Source organism: Aythya fuligula, chromosome 5 (assembly GCF_009819795.1).
Source record: "Aythya fuligula isolate bAytFul2 chromosome 5, bAytFul2.pri, whole genome shotgun sequence".
In the NCBI taxonomy this organism is placed as follows: domain Eukaryota; kingdom Metazoa; phylum Chordata; class Aves; order Anseriformes; family Anatidae; genus Aythya; species Aythya fuligula.
In genome coordinates, this window is record NC_045563.1 from 11,485,153 (window position 1) to 11,507,273 (window position 22,121).

The 22,121-nt window shown below is 34.5% G+C and overlaps 1 protein-coding gene across 4 annotated transcripts in view; it reads right to left on the minus strand.

Moving 5' to 3' along the window:
- Nucleotides 1-22,121, minus strand: part of PPP2R5C (protein phosphatase 2 regulatory subunit B'gamma) — a 93,288-nt gene that overhangs the window by 5,429 nt on the left and 65,738 nt on the right. For 3 of the 4 annotated variants that reach the window (XM_032188061.1, XM_032188058.1, XM_032188060.1), the window contains 11 exons: nt 18,156-18,266; nt 17,416-17,508; nt 17,175-17,305; nt 15,165-15,224; nt 13,016-13,124; nt 10,619-10,672; nt 7,515-7,685; nt 6,302-6,429; nt 4,664-4,765; nt 2,528-2,600; nt 75-191 (listed from right to left, as the gene is read on the minus strand). In XM_032188061.1, coding sequence (XP_032043952.1) covers nt 75-191; nt 2,528-2,600; nt 4,664-4,765; nt 6,302-6,429; nt 7,515-7,685; nt 10,619-10,672; nt 13,016-13,124; nt 15,165-15,224; nt 17,175-17,305; nt 17,416-17,508; nt 18,156-18,266 — 1,149 coding nt within the window. The remainder of the gene's footprint in view (nt 1-74; nt 192-2,527; nt 2,601-4,663; nt 4,766-6,301; nt 6,430-7,514; nt 7,686-10,618; nt 10,673-13,015; nt 13,125-15,164; nt 15,225-17,174; nt 17,306-17,415; nt 17,509-18,155; nt 18,267-22,121) is intronic. The other variant, XM_032188059.1, reaches the window with a different exon arrangement.

Below are 22,121 nucleotides of genomic sequence, written 5' to 3' on the forward strand. Positions count from 1 at the left end.
GAATAAATTATAAATCTGGCAGAGTTGCTAATTCAATTTGTAACGAGTGCTTTATTATTTTCACATAGCTTTACCTGACAAGCCTCTTCTTTCACTGTCTTTTTCAGCATCTGCAAATCTTCAATTAAAGGCCCATCTGTTTCCATTGCAACAGGACTGTTCATCAAACTCGTGTCACTATATGTTGGGTACTAATAAAATGCAAAGTGTTAAAATAATCATTTTTAGTAGTAATACCTAAAAACTAAGAGTGATTTAGAGCACTTGAATGTTATAATTGAGATTAACTTCAATATCTTATGCTTCTAGTTACCAAGTAATAAATTTCCTCCCAAGTGCACATGAAAGATGGAGAAAAATGGAACTCCAATACTTTCATTTTGGCAGAAATGTCCTGTTGAAAAACAGAGTATGAAAAATATGTTTTATCTGAGACTGAATTTGAAAATATATTCAGGTTTTGCCAGTATCGATGTTCTATTCTGGTAACTGAAACCCTATTAATACATTCTCTAGTGATTTATGAACAGTGTAGCAACCTAAACACAATGATTTAACTTGCTGGTGCAATTTTGTATTTGTAAAGAAAATATACTGTTAAAAACACAATTTGGCTAATACAGATGTAAAATAATTTCAAAATCAAATACTTGCTTAAGACAAAAAAGTTTAATAAAGCAGCCATTCAAGTATTTTGTGGATTAAAAAAAGCTATGAAAACAGCTGTATAGTATCTAAAGTTTGCTGTAAACTAAATCAAAATACTGCAATCTCAATGGTTTATCAATAGCTTAAGTTCTATTTTAATTCAGATGAGATGTGGTCTTTAAACCAAAACTCATTTATGAACACACACGCACTTTCTCAACCATTTTTCTTCAAAAATATTTTAGTATCTAAGTGTACCCATAACATAATGCATGTGAGATGACACTGACAGCAATGTTTTAACAAATTAATTATCAAGATCTAAAAACCTTAAAATGTATTCTTGTGCCATGTAGAGTAAGGAATAGCTCTGAACGAGAATTGTCAGTAAACAGACAAAGTAAACATTAATAGAAATTCAGGGTGGGAAGTGGAACTGCTAAAATCCATTACAGAGTATGCTAGAAGCACCTATACACTTATGTCAATTCTTTATGCAGTGGAGTACTCAGTGTTCAAATTAATCATATTTTAATTGCTTGCAATTATCAGCTCTCTTCAAAACTACTATTCGGAATATACTGTATACAGGTTGTGCTTACCAGTTTCAGAAAATGTACTGAGTTACCAAGTTAATTGGGAAGAAAAGCAATTTTACTCTGCAGTACTGTACATTTTACTACCACAAGCCTACCCACTTCTTTAGTCAGACATGCCACCGTTTGTGCTAGCAAGTGACCGTGTATATCAAACACTCTTCAACCAGGGCTTTCGTATGGACTATCTGATTAGAGAATGTTCTGTCACTGAAAAACAAGTGCTACTTTCATTACACATAGTTCTTTTTAAATTCATTTAACTGATCTGTTGTCAATAGTGGTACCAAATGACTGGAACATTTTTTTTTATTTGAGCACACTAATAGTAGTTCCCTGAGAAATGCCACAAGAGGAAATAAACATTTTTGAAATTCCTTCTCCTTTGAAAAAAAGATGACCCCATAATTTGTTTTAAAATAGCACTGAGATGATAAAGTGTCCTGCTGCCATTCATAGAGTACCATTACTCAATCTTCCACCACTTAAACTCTGAGTTGCAAAGACACAGTACAGTAAGTTTCTTGCTGCGAAGTAATTGAAACATTTTTTTCCTCATAGCAACAAATCAGCATGGTTAAAGAAAAATGATCCTTCAGAAAAAAATAAATATAGCAGCATTCCCCAAGCAATGGGAGGGTGGGTAAGTGGGGGGAAAACCAGGTTGAACCATCCCATGATCTCAAAATAAGTAGTCTAAAGGAACCTTTCTTTATCAAAATTTCAATAATGTTAAGTTACTTCGACAAATGCCTGACAGGATGCTTTCCCTTTTAGCAAGAACCTGACGTGCAGGTCCATCAGAAGACCAGCCCATTGCAAACATGAAAACAAATGCAGCAGACAAGAATGTACAATATTACTTTAATCCATTTGACACAGAGGAAAACTGATCAGTCATAACTCACAGTTTGCAGAAAGATCTCTTTTGTAATATATTGTTTGCAAAACAGCTTTTCAAGAGAAACCACTTATGGCATCTCTATATTTTCCATAATTTTGCACAATAACTTTTCAAACCGCAATACAGTATATTTCCTATTGTAAGAAAAGGAAAAAGTACTTCACATCATATTTTTCAGAAACTTTTTTTTCTTTTTAAATAATTACTTGCACAAGAGAAAGGTTACAAATTTTAAAAGTACTTTTATTGTATATCTTTCATAATACAATTAGTGAAATTGCTTTATTTCCATGATCAGTCAGACCTGTTTCCCCCACTGATATTTAACAAAACTAAAGTGTTTAAACATGAACATGTTATGTTAATCTTTTCTAAATACCTGGGGATTTGATTTGGCTAGATTTTCTATTTTAACCCATGCTTCTTCCCGTTCCTTCAATTTTAGCTTCTCTCTGAAAAAAAAAGTTTAAAAGCAAAAATAGCAAAAGAAGCTTGGTGAATCTTGTATCACAACTTGCATACATTTTCTTAAATATGAAAAATTTCACCAGAACAAATTATTTGTCTATGCTTGTTTCAGCTTACCACTCAAAACACCACTTACTGTTGACAGGACAATTTGCATTATAGCAATACCCCATGATCTAAAAACAACATTAAAAGGAAACAAAAACAAGAACACCAATGCTCTCATGAAAGCAACAAACTGACTGACACCAGTTAGTCTTTAACTGTGTTAAAATGGTTACAACTCAAAAGTTTTGGTCTACATGGAAGCATTTTAACTTTTTAATATATAAAAAGCAGAGATTCTTATTGTCAGCCCAACTGCTTTAGATGATAATTTGAAAAAAAACACCCAGGGATATTTTGTATTGAACACTAAAAAGAAGATAAAATGTTTGATTCTTTATTCAGGAGTTGGACTTGATGATCCAAAGGGGTCCCTTCCAACTCGGGATATTCTCTGGGTCTCTGATTTATGCCCGATGTAATTTAAATACTAAAAATTGTTTTTCCCCATTCTAATAGATAATCAACTTCATGCAGAGCTGAGAACAAACATGTTTGCAAGGTGGCAGAGTTTAAAAGGGCTTTTAGCTAAAGAATGCTTGAAAAAGGCTTTCAGACTTCAAAATACTGAGCAGATGATCCATACTTAAAAACAAGTCTACACACAATTTGTCTCCAACTTTTCATTAAGCTAAGTTTGGAGTGGGGTAGAAAAATGCCCATCCCATCTAAACTGTGGTGCAGTGAGGGATTTTATTTTGCTTTGATGTAACCCTTAATACTCTGCTTGCCTTTGCTCACATTCAAATGAAATGCCACAAAAAACAACAACAACAAAAACAAACAAACAAAAACCAAAACAAAACAAAAAAACACAACACAAGCAATCAACCACCAACCAAACAGCAACAACAAAAAAAACACCCCCCAAAACAACCAAAAAAAGCCAACAGGCCTAAAACAAAGAAGAAAGGAGAAAAGACTGCCTTCTGATTTAAAATTGATTCTACTTATTTGCTATAATGGAAGAGAGAAATGTATAGTCTTTGTTCTTTTAAAAACAAAAAAGTAGTGTTCACATTTTGATATGTATTTTAAAAAAAATTATACTATACTACAAGCTTATTTCTACTGAAATCGTAATAAACACCCTCAAAATCTGGGCAAGTTCATCCACATTAGAAATGTATATTACTTCCAGTATATTGTTTTAATATAGGTTTATAATTGGAAACGTTACTTAAGGGAATCCTTGCTCACTTTGAAATTAAAAATGAAATTCAAATTTTTAATACTGTCTTTCTAACTATGCTCCCCAATTTCTAAAATAAGCACCAAGTGATTAATACATTTGACTTCTGGGTCTCAAAATTATGTCCAGTGGGAAAAAGAGGAACAGAAGATAAGTGACATTATGATCATAAGATTTAGCCACGTTTTTGGGCATAAACCAGAAAAGTTCTAGCTTCCAATTCCCTGCCGTTTCACTGGCCTATGCAGGAATGCACTAAACTCATCAGGATTCTTCTGGCAAATAATGTATTACAAAAAAAGTGACAACTTTCTCTTGGAGAATTTCTAGGAAAACATGCACATGTGCACACAATGCAATGCTGAAAATACACAAAAAGTGTTTTGGGAAGAACCGAGTGGTAACATGAGAGAAAACAACACTGGGTAAATAAAGCATGCTAAAGTAAACATAGGATGTAAACTAAGCTGTTCAAGAGATCTTTTACACTGGGCTCCAGGATTAGCAGCATCTTTCTCCAAAAAATTACTTTTCATCAGGAAGATGGTGATCTGCAGCAAAGACTACATGAAGCACCCTATTCTGAAGATTTTAAAGAGTTCATATATGAGAAATTTCACGAAGTGAATTTTGAGACTTATACTGTAATCAAATGGGCACAACTTCCCAGTAGAGAGACAGTTTTTCAGAGCTAAAGCACTCTGAACAAATTATTCAAGAACAGACAGACACACTGACATGAAAACTTACTTCAGTTTTTCTGCTTTAAATTGCTGTGTGCAGTCATCGAACAGTTTTTGGTTCATCTCCATGAAGAGTTTCAGAGCATTGTATATCAAGCCATGTATTGTCCTATAAGTAAAACTTCTGGTTGAAACTCAGAGTACTTTAAACTTTGAAATCTATTTTTTTTTTTTCTGGTCAACAGAAGCCAATAGCCTACATAACTGGAAGATTACATCATTTCAGGAAAAAAAAATGGAAACAACACCAGTTAATGGAAGTTTCAGTTCACTCTCAGAAGGGCTAACATGAGTGCTAAAATTACCAGTTTACTTACTCTATAGTACTAGTCACATATACTTTTGAAGCTTGAACTTCATTTTTAATACTATGTGTTATCAGAACAGAGGACTAGGTTTGAAATTTAGTAGCTGACACTAACCAAGCTAGAGTTATTAGAGAAAAATGCAAAATTGTATTAAAGTTATTGATACAAGTAACATACTGGCAACTGACAAATCAAAGGGACTACAAGGAGCCTAGAAAAGACACCATTCATTTTGAAAACTGCCACACAGCAACAGCACTTCAACATTTATGCCAGGGCTCTTTGGAAAAGCATTAGAAACGTGATATGGAAAACAACAGAAAAAAATAATCAAAAAACCCCATGTGCCTTATGAAGCACTTAATTCTACAGAGTAATTTGCAATTCTAGTCTAATCTCTTACTGATTATTACAACCAAAGAAAGAAGCAATCAGTTAAGTGATTACTTTGTATCATGCATGTGAGTTGCAAGCGAGAGTGCAGCTGTACTGGGTAGCATGACTTTGCTCAGAACAAAATGACTGCACGGCCTTGAAAGCCAGAAAAATAACTGAAAATCTATATTGACTATGTATAATTGCATCACTGAATCACAGTTATTAATAAGTACATTATTTGTTACTGCTTACAATCAGTGATAGTAATCAATCACTTTAACATCACTTTATCTTCCATTTCTTTTCCTATGTTTAGTGGCAGATTTATTAGGTATTTTTGGCCGAACCCTCATTAGTCCTCAGTTCATGGCCAGCACTAGACTGTGATACTTTTACCATCCCAGCAGTTGCACAACAGCTCAAACAAAGAGGCCCTTCACAATGGAACAGCTGCAGAAAGGAGCTGACCAGGACTGTTTTCATGCGTAAGTACTATGTTATTGTGGGAAAAAAAGTTAAAATAGTCAATGGAGAAAGAAAACAGAAAAAGGGGAAGAAAAACAAGAACAGTAAAAGAAAATAAAAGGCCTGATCTACAACATATTCCACTAGAATTTAGAAGAAATGCAAATGAGCAAAGAGGTTAGATATCAGAAATCATAGCTTGTCTTTAGAAATATCTAAACTATGGATTAGTGCCAAGTTTATATTAATACAGTGTCATGGATTTGACGTACTAAAACAGTTTTTGTTTAATGAAAAGAGGAAAAAACTATCCTCTTCTTCATTTCTTAATATTTAATATTTTGACTACAGCGATCTCCTTATCCAGTAACTTTATCATCATAGAATAAACAGCTCAGCACATTTAAAACTATCAATTCAAAGGTAAGGTCTGAACCACTTTCAAGCCTAAACTAGACATAAAAGAAGGCAGAATCTGTACAAATGTTTCTTACTTGTTCCAATGTGTCTTTGAATTCCGGTACAAGGATGGAAACATGATGGGTAAAATCTTTGCTGCATTATCACTAATTAAACTCATAATATACTCATTATTCCAGTAGTATAATGCTCGCTCTGCCACCTAAGACAACATGGAAAAAAGGGATACTTCTTTAGACAACCCCTTAAAGAGCATGTAATAGAAACATTTGGCAAAAATAATTGAAAGGTAAGAAGAATTTCAACTGAGATTTGGATTTTTATATCATTGTCCTGGTTTTAGTTAGGACAGAGTTAGTTTTCCTCCTAGTAGCTGGTGGGGTGCTATGTTTTGGATTAGGATGAGAAGAGTGCTGATACCATGCTGATGTTTTAATTGGTGTGGAGCAGTGTTTATACCAAGCCAAGGACATTGCAGCTTCTCACTCTGTCCTGCCAGCGGGCAGGCTGGGGGTGCAGCAAGAGCTGGGAGGGGACAGACCCAGGACAGCTGACCCAAACTGGCCAAAGGGGTATTCCATACCATCTGGAGTCATGCTAAACAATATATAGGGGTGGCTGGCCGGGGTGGGGGGGTCGACTGCTTGGGGTTAGGCTGGGTGGTGAGCAGTTGCATTGTGCATCACTTGTTTCGTACACATTATTATTAGTAATACTATTATCATCATTATTGTTATTATTATTTTCCTGTCTTAATAAACTGTCTTTATCTCAACTCACAGGCTTCACTTTCCCATTTCTCTCCCCCATCCCAGAGAGGGAGGGGGGAAGGTGAGCAAACGGCTGTGTTGTATTTAGCTGCCGGCCAGGTTAAACCACAACAATCATGAACTGGAAGCTACTCATGGAAGGACAGAAAACCTGCTTTTTCTTTAACAGAAAATCCAAGCAGAGACATGTTTGCCCCCAGAAAAAGAGTATCCATAGAACTCTATTATAATCAGTGAAATGCAAATAGTATCTACTGAAAATGTTCAGGCACTTCTGAAAACACCAAGCTTTTAAAAGTGGTATGCTTAATGTAAGAGCTTAAGTGAATTAGCCAATATGAACTCATGTATTATGCTATTGAAAAGAAACAACGCTGGCATTTGGATACCCCATTTTTGCCAAAGTTGACGATTTTTTGCAAGAAATAAAGTTAAGTATGGTGAACAGCAGCAGCAAATAATACCAAGTTCACTCTATAAAAATTCTCATCGGATTGTACATTCAGGAAATACAGACCTGAAAGTGTGGACTGGACACACACTTGGCTAGCTGTCTGAAGAGAGGCTCCATTACTTTTACAAATTCAGATGGTTCAATAACATCTAAAATTTCTTCTAGTTCATTTAAAAACATGACTTCTTTTGGACTGTGAGTCTTTGGCCAGTATTTCAGCAGTGCCATTACAACCTGCAGAAGCAAAGTGAACACAGTTTTCATAAAAGTTGTGTAATCACATGTCATTAAGAAGTTCAATGTTTTAAACAGAACAAAACCCTCAAATTTCTTGTCCCACATGACAGTAGCAATATGGTTCAGTCACAGAAATAATAGCTGATAAGGCTAAAAACAATTTCTCAGAAGAGTTATACTGTTAAAAAACTTGCTCAAAAATTATCCGAAGACTACAGAAAGTAACATGACAACTACCTTAACGTGAATGTCAAAGTGCAAATTTGCTGATATATGATGGGGAAAAATTATCTGCCACTTAAGTGACAGCAGTTTTTAATCTCTTTTTTCTTGGAGGAGTACTTCAAGGCTCAAGAAATTAAGCTCTATCACTGTATTTTAAGGAAAGACTTACCATAAATACCCAGACTGACAGGTGACTGACTACTCCAGGCAGATTACTGTTACACATTAAGTTTTATTTAATCGACTACATTACTATAATCACAGTCTTAAGGGGATCCATAAAATGTGATAGAAAAGGAAGCAATCTCTCAGAGGGCTCACAAGTATTCAGAAAGAATCTATACATCTGTGGGCAAGGCCTCTGAATTGAAAACCAAAAAATCTTTAATCTATTGAATATTTAGGTTGAAGAACTTAAGTCTGAAGAGTGATACCAGATTAGAAGTTAACATATTTAGCAATTGTACTTATTAATGGAGTTTCCAATTACATCATCACTTAAGTAACAAAAACATGCAAAATTATATTGAAGACATAATGAATACTATGCTATTAATAATATTCAAATAAGACTTTTCTTTAAATAATATTTCAAAACACATTAAATATTTCAAAATGACTGGCATATCACTCCATTTTAGATATTTTTATAAGAAATTAGTATGTTCTTGAAAGCACATGTTTGTAAATGCTTTTGTTCTGTGGTTAAAGATTAAAAACAGAAGGCTTAGGACTCTAGTCACTAAAGGGACAGGATATTTGCATTCCCATGTCAGACAGTAATTTTAACTAGTGATGTTTTGATAAACTAAACCAATACAAACTGATGAAAAACTTGTGAATTGAAAAGTTGCAATTCACATGTAAGCATATCTAACAATAAATGAACTGGTATGTCAACAAGAGATACCTTTAATCTTTCCTTCTCTTGTTCTGCATTCTGACTTACTTTCCAGGAGCATGCAGGAAACTTTGTATTTCAGTATCTTTCTCTATGAAATTTAACTTTCATCTGGCAACTGTACCATTAAAATCTTCTATTATACCTCTTTTTAAATCAATACAATTTAACTATTTCAACAGATTCTTTGAGAAGTGTGCAACTTATGATTGCTTTTAGCTTGTCTGATTAATACTTACTAAATCGTCCCGTATTTTAAATATGATACTCTGGGAGTAAAACTCAATGGAAGCACTTTCATCTGCATGATGCAATGTACTTTTGTGGAGACAAAACCATAGCACATACTTTTTGAAATTAAATTGTTAGTCGCTGTACATACAGCGACCTAAAAAGCCGCATAAAGAACAAAAATATGACAGTGTTTGCCTAGTTCTAGATGTAGAACTGGAGAAAAAAGGCACAGAATTCTTGGAAAAAAACACACAAGCAAAACCCCCAACAACCCTCTCCTAAAAAACTTCTATACAGCTTTGATGTAGTTTAAGTTACAACAATCTATTAGCCTTTGTTTTAAGACACCAAACTTTCTCTCTTATTTAGGAAAAAAGAGCATTCTTTATTTTCTGAAATGGATGATACTTTTATAAAAGTCCAGATTTTTTTAAGCTTAAAAACTACATGTAAAATGCAACACAATCAATGAAATACTACCTCAATGAGAAATCAGTGTATGTTTATTGTATGTATCCATTTAATTGTCAGAGTAGATACTATGTCATTAATGAAGCCTTGGGAAATTTATGCATATTTTATTTAATAAGATGTAAAAATGTCTTATTTGACAATTATGAAGGAAAACAAAGGGTTTTATTTTGTAATGACTGGAATTTTGGAAGGGGAACTTAGCATATGCATTACTCACCATGATTAAAAAATGTAAGCATTATGTACCAGTTTGGGATAAAAAAAGGAAAATGAACTTGGATTTGTATTAGTTCAAATTTGTACTAGGAAATATGTAACATCCCAGTTGATATTTGGAAGAAAGCTAAGATTTCAAGATCTCATATGGCACAAATGTCAGAATGTACAAGACGTGGTATTTTAAAGACTAGAAGCTCCAAGTAGAAGAGAATTCTTGCTCAGTTGTGCACTGCTTTAAGATTCAGTTTCCATTTTACAATGGAAACAGTTATAATCTAATTCTATATCACTTTCATTATCAGCAATCGTTTACAGATTGCAACTTAGTGATTAAATGTGTTGGCTTAGTGATGCAAAACCCTATATACTATTTAGGACAGTGAGTATTCATCTCTTCAGCTATGTGCAGCCAGACCAAAGTCTGTTTTTGTTTATGTTCCAAGTTGGTATTTGATTCAAAAGGAGTCAGGATCTGACTCAAAAGCCTTGCATCAGTACGTAGCTGTGTGCCAGAAATCTGTGCTCTAGCATATCATCAGCTTCTCAACACAACACAGTTCAGGCAAGTAAGCATCTGACTAAACTGCTTCTGCATCAACCGTCTCAGATATAATCAGCTAGAACAAAATAAGCACAATAAAATATCTTTTAACAAACAGAACAGATAATTTTCAAGTTGCATTAATTCATTTTGAGCATTCCAAATGGTTGCTGGGAAAAAAGAAATCCACTTGATAGATCAAAATGATTAAATATTTGACTCTTCTGATTAAAAACAATTACCTATCAATACTTTATTCCCCAAACCTCCTTAAGCAGTCAACAGATGAAAGAGATATTAATGTTCCAAAAACATATTATAGCAAGATAAACTTACTGGTTCTGTAAGCGTGCTGTCCTTTTCTAAAAACTGAACTACACAGTACGCCAGCTAAAATAAAAGAAAATATTTTATTAACACTTGTGAAATTGAACACACTTTGAAATCAGCAGTATAACTGGAGAACACTACTGAATCCAGATAAAAACAACAGTTTTTCTGTAATTTTACAAGGTTATTTGGCAGACAATTTAAAAAAAGAAACAACAAAAGAGATAGCTGGGGAAAAATTGTTAAAGCATATGTACTCAAGTCTGTACTCATCTTTTAGATTATAATAGGAACATAAACTTTCAACTGTTTAAAGACTTGTATACTGTCTCTTGAGAAAGTCAGAATTCACAGGAGGGGGAGAAAGGCTTGAACAGAAAACCATATTTATTCTTCTCTCATTATACAGTGGATCAGTGATCAGGATTGATAAATTGTTACCAGAAAACAAGGAGATACAAAAAGATAGGGTTAGTCAGACCAATTCTTTCTAATATGAATTAGGATACTGAAATGATTCTTAATATACAAAGAGAAGATAGCAAAAACAGAGAAGAGACTACGAACAAGCAGTTACAAATCTGGGGAAGAAGCCTCACTGTTAAATGATTCTATCCTCTGATAAAGATACACTATTAAACGGTATGAAATCAACATGAAAACAGACTTTTGGACACAGGAACACACTGTTTACTCACATCTACTAGATCTTTGCTCAAATGCCCTGCTTGTTTTTACATAGTTTTTGCTTTGCTGGTTTTAATTAAAGAAACTAAATTCTAAAACAAATGAGAAATCCATGTCCTAGAAGTTCTCCTTTATATAAACGTAATTGCTTACTTTAATACAACTCCAGAGCTTCCCTGAGGCAAATAGGCAGAAGCCAGCACTGCAAAGGCTGAATCAGCTCCTGTTGGAGAGGTAATAACCTGCATATCTGCTGGTTTCTCCTTTGGTTTGCCAAGAAGGAAGGTTAAAAACCTCTCCTCTTGTTATCAATAGGGAAACAGTCACTTTCCAAATCATCTCCAAATGAGATTCTTGTAAGGGAATGGGAATTTGCACCTATTTTTGGTGATGAAATCAATCCGCAAACTACTGTTATATTTGAGATTTCATCTTTTTGTTATGAATAAAAAGCTTACAGATCTCCTGGAAATGAACATGAAGGAACAGACTATGAAGCTGAGAAAGTAAATCTATCTTCATAAAGTCCACACATATGTAGAATAGCAAAAATTATCTCCTAGTTGGCCTTATCTAGGCTGCTAGTGAAAAGCTAGAGTGCCAATATCTGATTTAGCTACAAAAAGCTACAAAAAGATGAAAATTTGAAGTGTCTTTACTGAAGATGTCTTTTTTTTTTTAAATGTAATAGTACATTAAATAATTTGGATTTAATTTTACATTAATTGGCAATTTATTCCCCTTTCCATATTTGTGAATTAGATTTTTTTTTTCCGATCTTGTACTTCATATTTCAACTCATTTCCTCTTTTCAATCACAGAAAACAAAATTGTGATTTTAAACTCTGAAGTGCTTTCCAGTTGCTAATATTTTGGTGTCTCACATTTGTTTAAAAATATTTTCAACTTCATCACCTAAGTTAGTCAAAAAAGCACAGCACCTAAGTTAGTCAAAAAAGCAAAGAACAGTTTTAAATCATAAGATTTGCTACAATATGAGAAAGTGAACTAGTAATAACTACGTGTATCAATTTAAAGCAGATGCAAGATTAGATTGAATTAGTGTTTACCAACTTCACTTCTAAGCACGATACTTTGTGCCTAGACAGTCAACTATTACATCTTTAGCACTCGCCAATAATCCTAAAGTAAAATTTTTAAATGGGAGTATCACTGCACACCTCATAAACAGCTTAAACATTTTTTCTAATGTTTTTTCATTTATGGAAGTTCAGCTGGTTAGCCCAATTCCTTTCTTGTTTTTGATGACTGCTATCAAGAATCCACCCAGGTAATATGAGGAATGTACAAAGGCTACTATAGCTAGTGTTCTCCATTCTTCTAAAGTAAATTTAAAATTGATATAGAAATTAGCTCTCATCACGTATATCTGGATTTGTCAGTGAAATCTTTCTGAATATCTGCTGCTGTTTCAGTGTGAATTTGTGACTTTACTTTGGTATTTCACACAATTCACTTGAAGTGTCTTGCCATTTCATTCAGTAAGACATGTCAGAGAGAGAAGACAGGCAACCCTATAGGCAACCCTTCTTGCTGATATGAATGCAAGTCACTAGAAGGCGTAGAAGAATTAGTTTATGAAGTAAGGGGAACAGAAAGACCAATCCAGCTCAGACAGGTTAGAACAGAAGGTGTCAATCATAGTAGACTTTTGCAACTGTTATGTTATTAAGAAAAGCGCCAAACAAAACTTACCTGTGGATGGTAAACACTGAGTGATTTCACTTTGTGCAGTGGTAACAAAACCTTCAATAAGAATATTTTGTGCTCTTCTTTTAATGGTAAGGCAAATCCATTAATTATGCTGTCAGGGAAAGAAATTAAAAAATAAAAGTCAGCAATTACTCAAAAACTGCACTACTGTACTGCATGTACCAAACTCTTGTTTTCATAGCACATTTGAGAACTTTTGGTAAACACAGTGTAGCAGAAAAATGTAGATTCCACATGCACCAGAGACCACTTCATTTTTGATCCAGCTCTTTAAATAAATAGAACAGTCAAATCAACATCTGCCCACACCTCACCCAAATCTTTCACAGGTCCTAAATTCTTCTTCCAAGCAACATACATGATTATGTTTGCACTTCAGATTCTAATTTTTGTTATGAACTACTCACTACAAACAAAGCTTTGAATACATATTTTTATCAGCATCGTCACTGAATTAAAGAAGGAACCTGAGACTGAATATTGGAGAGAGACTGACCCAGGACAGCAGACAAGGGAAAAAAAAATAAACACATGGACTGCTAAAATACTTGCAGAACCCATCCCCATCAGTATCAGCCCATCAGTATAGCATGTTTACAGCAAAGAATCCTTACTTAGATGATAGAAATACTGACTTGGAAACCTAAGGGGAAAAAAACACTTAATTTTTACGACGTTAACACTTAAAGCCAACCTAAAAAAACTAAAGTGAAAGAGTCAGTGACGTAACTTTTGTAGATTTAGCTCCATCTTCTTGTATTTCAGCTTTAGACAGTCTTCAGTATATCTTGAGCAGTATTACTTGATTACTTTTATAGCATGTAGATGTAATGATAGGTTTGTAACTTCTGTTAATCATTGAATATTTAGTTGAAGATTAAATAATTATTCCAGGCAGACATGTAGATATGGAGAATTTACAAAACATCTTTTCAATTTAAACAGCATCCTGAGCTGCATTAGGAACAGAGTTGTTGGCAGGTTGAGGGAAGTGATCCATCCCCTCTGCTCAACACTAGTGAGACACATCTGGAGTGGTGGGTTCAGTTCTAAGCTCCCCAGGACTGGAAAGATATGGACATAATGGAGAGAGTCCAGCAAAGTGCCATGAAGGTGATTAAGGACTGGAGCACCTCACATACTAGGAAATGCTGAGAGAGCTGGGACCATTTAGGCTAGAGAAGAAGAAAAAGCTCAGGGGTCTTATCAATGTGTAACAGTATCAGATGAGACAGCACGTAGACAGAGTTGCTCTTCTTAATAACGCACAATGAAAAGGCAAGAGGCAACGGGCACAAACTGAAACAGGAAGCTTCACTCAGAAGAAAAATCCCTTTTTAATCTCAGGGTTGTCCAATGCAGAAAAGGTTGCCCAGAGATCTTGTGGAGCTTCCAGCCCACTCTCACTGACTATGCCCAGAGCAGAGTGGTAGGACTAGATGATCTCCATAGGTCCCTGCCAATTTGACTCATTATTTGATCCTGTGAAATTTACATATTTCTAAAATTAAGCGACATTACATTGTTATTTTTATGTGCAAAGATGTGAAAAAAACTGTAAAGTAAAATAAACTATGCTTTTGAAGTGTATTATGTATATAAAATAAAAGCTTGCACATGGATGAGAGAAAGCAGTTGATAAAAACCACACCAGTTTTGACTGGGCTATCAGCTTTATGTTGTACAATTCTTGTTTCAAGGGCTTTCAGATGTATCACTGCAGTTTACTATAAGATTAACAGAAGATTTCTGAGAACTTACAACCTATCTGTCCTGTCTGTTTACCTGCTACACATTTAGTAAAGTTGGAAGAATTTTTAAACAAATTGCAATTAGTTACACATTAATCACAGCTGCATTACAACTAATCTTAATCACAGGGTTCCTAAGCTAGAAAATAAGACTTAAAATGTGATATAAAAAATTGTCGCACCCCAAAAATGTTGCTGTTACACTCAAGCTCTTGCCACATTTCTGCGCTCTTATAAAAAATTTATCCTCAGCTACAGCTTTGCCACATGCCAGGAAGCTATTTTCATCTTGTCTCATAACAATGTGCAATTCCCAACTCAATCTTTAAAGCCTCCTCTGAGGACAAAGCAAGTCTAATTAGACAAAACCTACAACTTACCTTCCCAGTATTTCCAGTAATTCTGCTATGCCATTGTGATGTTCTGTTTCATAAATAAACCTAAATAAATGAAAAGTTTTACTCAGTTACTGCCAAATAGAGATGCAAGGTGACCAACAAGATTACCATCTAACATTACAGGTAGCCTTCGCCTCCCCAGTTTTAGTCACTCAGAAGAAAACAAGCACACAGTGGAAAAGAAACTTTGCAGAGTTCACCAGAACAATTTAGCAGTCTTACAAACTCTTCTAAAGACAGTGACACTGTGTGTACTTGACGGCCCTGTTCTATAGCAGACATGCACGTTCCATATAGAAACAAATCAAGAGGACATCAAGCTGCTCTCAACCTTCACGCTTGCTCCTTCCCTCCACATTTAATAATAGTACACTCATTTGAGCCTTTTCCAATCATACTCCATGCCATTTCAATAATGCGAAATGGAACACAGCAAACAATGCTTTAAATATTAAAATAACACAGAGCATCTGGCATAATCAAATGCTGTGACTCAACCTTCTATAGCACACGCAAGCACAAGGTGTTCAAACAGTTACTACTTATGGATCTAAAGAGCTATTTGGCATTACAGATTCCTATGCACACAAAAGGCTCTGTAATAAACTGAGGAAGTCAAATTTTCCTGAATTCTTGTTTGACAGAACACTGTAATTTCCCATGCAATCACCTTTCCTGCATTTTTCCCAATTGCCTGAGTGTAAGTTTATTGAAAAACTTCTATGCACAACTTCAGGTATTTTACAATTATCAAAAATTTTACTTATTAGAAGATAATATTAATTTATTAGAAAATTGTTATCTATTTGAAAATTTGTTGTAGACCAACATACTAAAAACTACTTTTAATCCAGAGTATTTGATATGACTTTTTTCTCCTTAAAATGCTCTCCATGTAATTCAGGACGATTTCAAGCAAAACTAAAGACAATGATATTAAAACCTTAAGAGCAAATAAGCAGGAACATACTGGTTTAATAATTTAAAAAAATATATATATTTCACACTAGAAAAAAAAGTAAGATTAGCATACCATGGGGACAGAACTTATGCAATCCTGATTAGTGACTAAAAGACAAAGACCACACTTCTGTTTCTTACTAGGCTTATGTAAGAAGATTTGCTGGAAAAAGTATACGAAAATGAAGCATTTTGAAAAATTCTGCACATACTTTGAGTTTGTCACATACAAACCCTTAATTCAAGACAGAAATTGACACAGCTTTCCTCCCTGGTGTTCATATTCATGAGTTTACAATCAAATGCAAAAAGTTTCAACTTATAGCTCAAAAGTATTACAGAAATAAGAAACTTTTTCTGTTTGATTTTCAAAAGGGATTACAACTTGGTATGGAAAGGTTATTTCTGCAGTGCAAATGACATCATCTCTCATAAATTTCAGAGTGAAAAATATGGAAAACTGTAATAGTTTGCATTCTTTGTAATGAAGTCAATTTAATGACTGTAACATTTCTCAGTCTTCCAAAAGCCACACACCAGAACCATCTGTGTTTGAAGACTTTGCTTCTGCATCTCCTTGAAGTAAAGCACAAGAAGTAGCAAGTAAAAAAAAAAAAAGTTCAGAAATGAATTATATATGTGTATTTTTATCTAAGGACATACTGGCTCTAGATACGGCCAGTCAGGAGCTCTTGTCTGCAGGAGAGTGAAGGCTTCCCAATTATTTTAAAGCAACTCCTCTCTATCTCTTCTAAAGGCTCACTTGTTACCACATACAGAGAAGATAAGCAGCTGGTACTGCTCGTGCCATTCATGGAATGGTACCCAGTATGTGTCAGCTTTTTTGCTAGTTTCTTAAATGGGAAGTTTCATACATTCATTGTGGGTAGAAAACAGAGACATGCTGGAAGGACTGTAAAACATTCACAGTATAATGACTTGTGGAAAAGTGTACCAAAGCTCGAAGCACCACCCTCCCCCTCAAAAAAAAAAAAAAAAAAAAAAAAGGAAAAAAGCTAGAAAATGTATTACCTATAAAATATATTATTAATTTGTTTCCGAATGTAAGCTCTCAGGCCTAAGAATTTCCCGTATATTCTGTGAAGAGTTGTTTTGAGAAAATCTCTTTCGCGAGGATCTTCACTGTCGAAAAGCTCTAAAAGCTGCAAAGAGGAAAAAGAAAGGATGCACTTTACCTGAACCTAATGCATTGTAAGATAATACGGATTTGGAGCTTTAAGTTAAATGTGTTTTGTTTTTAAAAAAACCTTACCTGTAATACAAATTTCTGATCAATATATTTCTTAGCTATATTAGGTTGGAAATCTGGAGATTCTAAAAACCTTAAGAAAAATTCATAAACAAGCTGAAAAAAAAGTCCGACAAAAAACAGTATTAGTTTTTTAAACAATAAACCATTTTATAAGCAGTACATTACCAAAGTTACTGATTAGTTGCTCAGAACAGGACTGTTTTTATTTATATTTGTATAGCACACTTTTTAAAAAAATTTATATTGCACACAGTGAAAGCTTTGCTCCTGCCCTCTCAATGCAGTATGTTTTTATCTAGAGCAAGAACTCTGGGTTCTTTAAATCACATTCAAATTCTGCTGAGCTCCATTGCTAGATTTTACTCATGGGACCCAGAATAATCTAATATTCATCATGCTCAGAAGTATGTGTCTTGAAAATTCTCTGTTCTCCTCTCTTTGTCATAGTACCTCTCAAAGCCAGAACTGTGCCAGAGTCAGATCAAAGCAGTTAGTGACAACCTGAAGCTCATTTAAGTCACAGCAATTGCATCTGCACCGCAAGAAACAGCAAGCCTTTAACCTCCAATACACTAGTGATTTTTTTTAATATTATGTGTAAATTCAAAAGTATTTTAGGTATAGCAGAGAAAAGCAACTTACAGATATAAACACCTTACCTAAGTCATTTTGAGTCAATAAGCAATGATTTAAATGTTAAAATTCTATTAAATTACAACTTCCTAATCTTCACTAAGTACCTGTAGATGAGGCCACGCAGCTTCTAAAGTTGGTTCATCTTCCTCTGGATCAAATTCTGCTCCCGTTGGATTGGAAGATGGTGGTAATGTTCGAAACATATTAACTGCAAACTGAAATCACACGTGCCTTTAAGAACTCTGAAACAAGTGAATGACTATAAAAGATTTCAAAGATAATTTTTTACTCAGAATTCTTAACATGACCTATTTAGTTAACATCTGCAAAAATGCAAGATATGTAAGCTAGCAATTTAAACAAAAATGAGGTAAATTTATTTGTCTTTAAAAATTTTTAACTTGGAGAACAGTTTTCCATGTAGTACTCTTGAAAGCACAAACTTACTGACAGGATGTTTTCTCTCTTTAAATCCATTTTGAAAGTTCAAGCAAATATATTTATAAGTGGTTAGACAATATTTTTACATATACACTTTAGAGGACCTCACAACAACCTTAGAGGACCTCACAACAACCTTCAACAGCAGAGGTCAGAACCAGAGATGGAAAACAAAGATTACCTGCAACTATTCTATAAATTATTATTGCTTTCAAATCATACTCTGGGTGTACCTATATGGAAACACTTTAAAATCAAAGTTCTCTGTTCCCCTCATAGTGATACTTCTCTTAAACCATGCACAGTTTGGCATCCTCATGGATGTGGAGCAGACTACAAAGATGAAATGCTTTTCAAGGTTCATATACACAACCACACACACACACAGGTACAAAGATATAAGTATATTTTGTGCTGTCAAGTGTTTGTCTAGATGCAGATTTGTAATGTGAGTGAATTGAAGTAGTATTTGCCACAAAGCCCTTTAAAAATTATTAGGGATTTTGAAACTGTTTTCAAGACAAAAAAAAAGTTTTGAGAAGTCTTAAAAGGCAAAAAGCATCAAAGTAAAGGTAAAATTTAAGGAACCTCTGCATATCTCAAAGTCAGAAAGGTTCTAGGGAAGATGGGTGCTGACTGTGCTCCTGCACATTACATTGTGCATTGATTATCACAGGTACTGTCAAGAGTGATGATTTTGCAACAAATTTTGACACAAAACACTTTCCTAAGAGGTCCTCTTCTAGGTAAAACCACTTCATCACTGAATGCACATTGCTTGGATTATTTTTTTTAAATGTAAATAAAAATACACATAATCAGGTATGATCACAATGACATCTATATATACAATACATATAATCATAAAAGAATGTACACAACATTTGTTGGCTGAAAAAAACCTTACGTGATTTTTGGATAAATTTAGCACACGTTCTCAAGAGTAATCTTACCTACAATGGCTTAATGCAGACTTAAAGTCTGCAGTAACCTCAGTTCTCCATCTGAAATGACAGCTGGCTTCTTCATGGACAAGAAAGGACCTACTAGCTAGTGACTCAAATGGTTGTTCTGTCACCCCTGACAAGTTAATGATTAAACCTTTTACTGAGCAAGTTGCAGGGAACAGGCTTCTGTGCATGCCAGTAAGAAAACTGGAAAAATCCCTTATCTGTAAATGTAAAGACAGCTACAGCTGTCAATACCGAGAGAGACTAATTCCTCAATTCCACTTGTAATCCAGAGTATTAGATAGGGCAGATGTTGGTAGGAGACAACATTGATGAGCAAATAGAAAAATACAATCTATTTAGCCATGTAATTCTATCCAAGAGAGACTTTTTGTTGTTTTGTTGCTTGCTTATTCGTTATCAAACCAGTACCAAGCAGCCTAAACTTATTTTTGAACAGAATGAAAAATACAGATCAATCCAAGTTATGGTCCTGAACTGTCTCCTCTACTTGAAAAAGATTATTTGATACAAATGCTTCAGATTGAACAAAATACAGAAATGGAAAGATTGCCAAAATAAAAACAGTGGTTTACTATTCTAACTTTCCATAATGATCAAGTATATTAGGCTATATACAGAAACTCTTTAAGGCTTTTCTTACTTATTCGAGCAGTGTAACAGATCGGGGAGTCTTTTTGCAAGAATTTAGGGGAAATCTGAAAAATACATTTCTTAAGTCTGGCCAAGTCAGATACAACAGATTTCCCAGGAAAAAGAAAATTCTTTGCAAAAGGCTACATCACCAGGAGCAGCAGAACCATTTACAGAGCGTTTTCACGAAAGCCAATACTTGGCTCAGCAAACGTGCCAGTACAGGGCATTTGCACAACTAGCTAGAAAAAAAAAAGATTACTCCATTGGAATTTGCATCAAACTGAATGTTTTATTTGAATATGCAAAAAAAACCCACATTTTATTCATCAGCTGAGACACTCCTAAGCTCTCAACAATTAAAGGAAAAATCCTAAACCCTACATGATGGATGGAGTTCACTTATAATGTAGCTGTAGGGCTACTTTAATCACACTTAAAAGCCTATTCTTTATGCCATAGTATCAGTCTTTCTAATTTTCAATTGTTTTATGATACACATCCCATACACACATTTTTGTTCTTTTCTCACAGTTTTATTTATTTATATTTACGTATATGTATATATATTTTAAAAAATAGCATCAGAACTTAGCTGCTTGTAATTTGAAGATAACCCAGAAGCTCTGAAAGATTGAGCTGTCTAAAGATGTTGTTTTGCAGAGGAATCCACTCCACCCCTCTTCAGTGGGATTCTGGGAAGAGCAACAGAAGGCCATGTTTCCCTGCTCACATTCTGACTGCTTATCATTAACACCTCCATTCACAGTTTAAAATAATGCTGTACATTACTTATTAACTAGCAGGCTATGGAGCATATGTATGTGCTGTCCTGCCATCTCACGTCTGACAGATGGCAGAGCAGACAGTGGGAGGCAGTATCAAACTGCATCAGCTAAATCTGCAAGAATTACATCATATTCCCATGAAGGAAAAGTCATCCTGATGCTCTGTTTTGCTTCATAATATTCCTTTATTTCAGCTGAGCCGTAGGGCTGATACTGATTAGGAATGCTGTATCAGAGTAATTACAGTTTCACAGAATTAAAGGTAAAGCTAAAAAGGGACATATAAATATAAAGATATTTTAACAGCATGGACTTCAAGAAACTAATAACCTGGAAGTTTTCTTTTAAAAAGGTGAAAAATTACAATAAATCAATGGTCTTCCAAGAAAAACTTAGGAAGACCAGACGTGATTCCCACTTGCTAAGATTGCTATGCAAATCAAAGAATAATCAGCCTTTTCTAGATGAGAAAGGAAAGTCTCAGGCTAGAGAGAGAGCAAGAAGAAAAGCTGGGTTGTATAAGGTGTTAGTAACAGTTTTTTTTTTTTTTTTTTAAGAATATCAAATGGGAAGAGTATCAAACCCAAAACAGAATAACTTGTTCCATGAGCAATGGAGCCTGATTTGATTTCCATTTTGTGTTTTGTATCTGACCAAAAGAACATACAATTGCTCAAATCAAGGTGCAGCATTTCTCAATGAAGACAGCTCTGAAACTCTTGTCTATTAAGCCACTAAAGTTTATGAAAATTTATAATGAGTTAGCATAATTGAGACCTTTGCCTTTTTGTCAACTGGCTGCTTTTTTCCCTAACTACTGTCTTTTTACCAAATAGACAAGATGCAAGCTGCAAAGCGCAATTTCCTCTAAGTTCAAATTCCCAGAGAAGAACTAAGCAAACGCAGCATAAAGGATTAATTTATACTCCCCAAAATCCAACAAAACCCCACAAGCACCCCCCGATCTATCAGATTTGAATTGTAACTGGGCTCGTGTGCCAGGATTCTCTCTGCACTTTTAGCATGGGCATGTTTGACTCCGAAGTATGTAATTCATTCAGGGGGATGGGAGAACAGCAAAAGAAAAGGCCAACAAGCTGCATTTTTACAGCTTCACAGACAGGTTTGCTTGTCGTGGTTGTTACATACCCTGCTCTTCTGGTGGCCCATTTTGTGTAACACTAGAGAAAATTTTCAAGCAAGTAGGTATCACAGAGATAACATTACACACATTTTC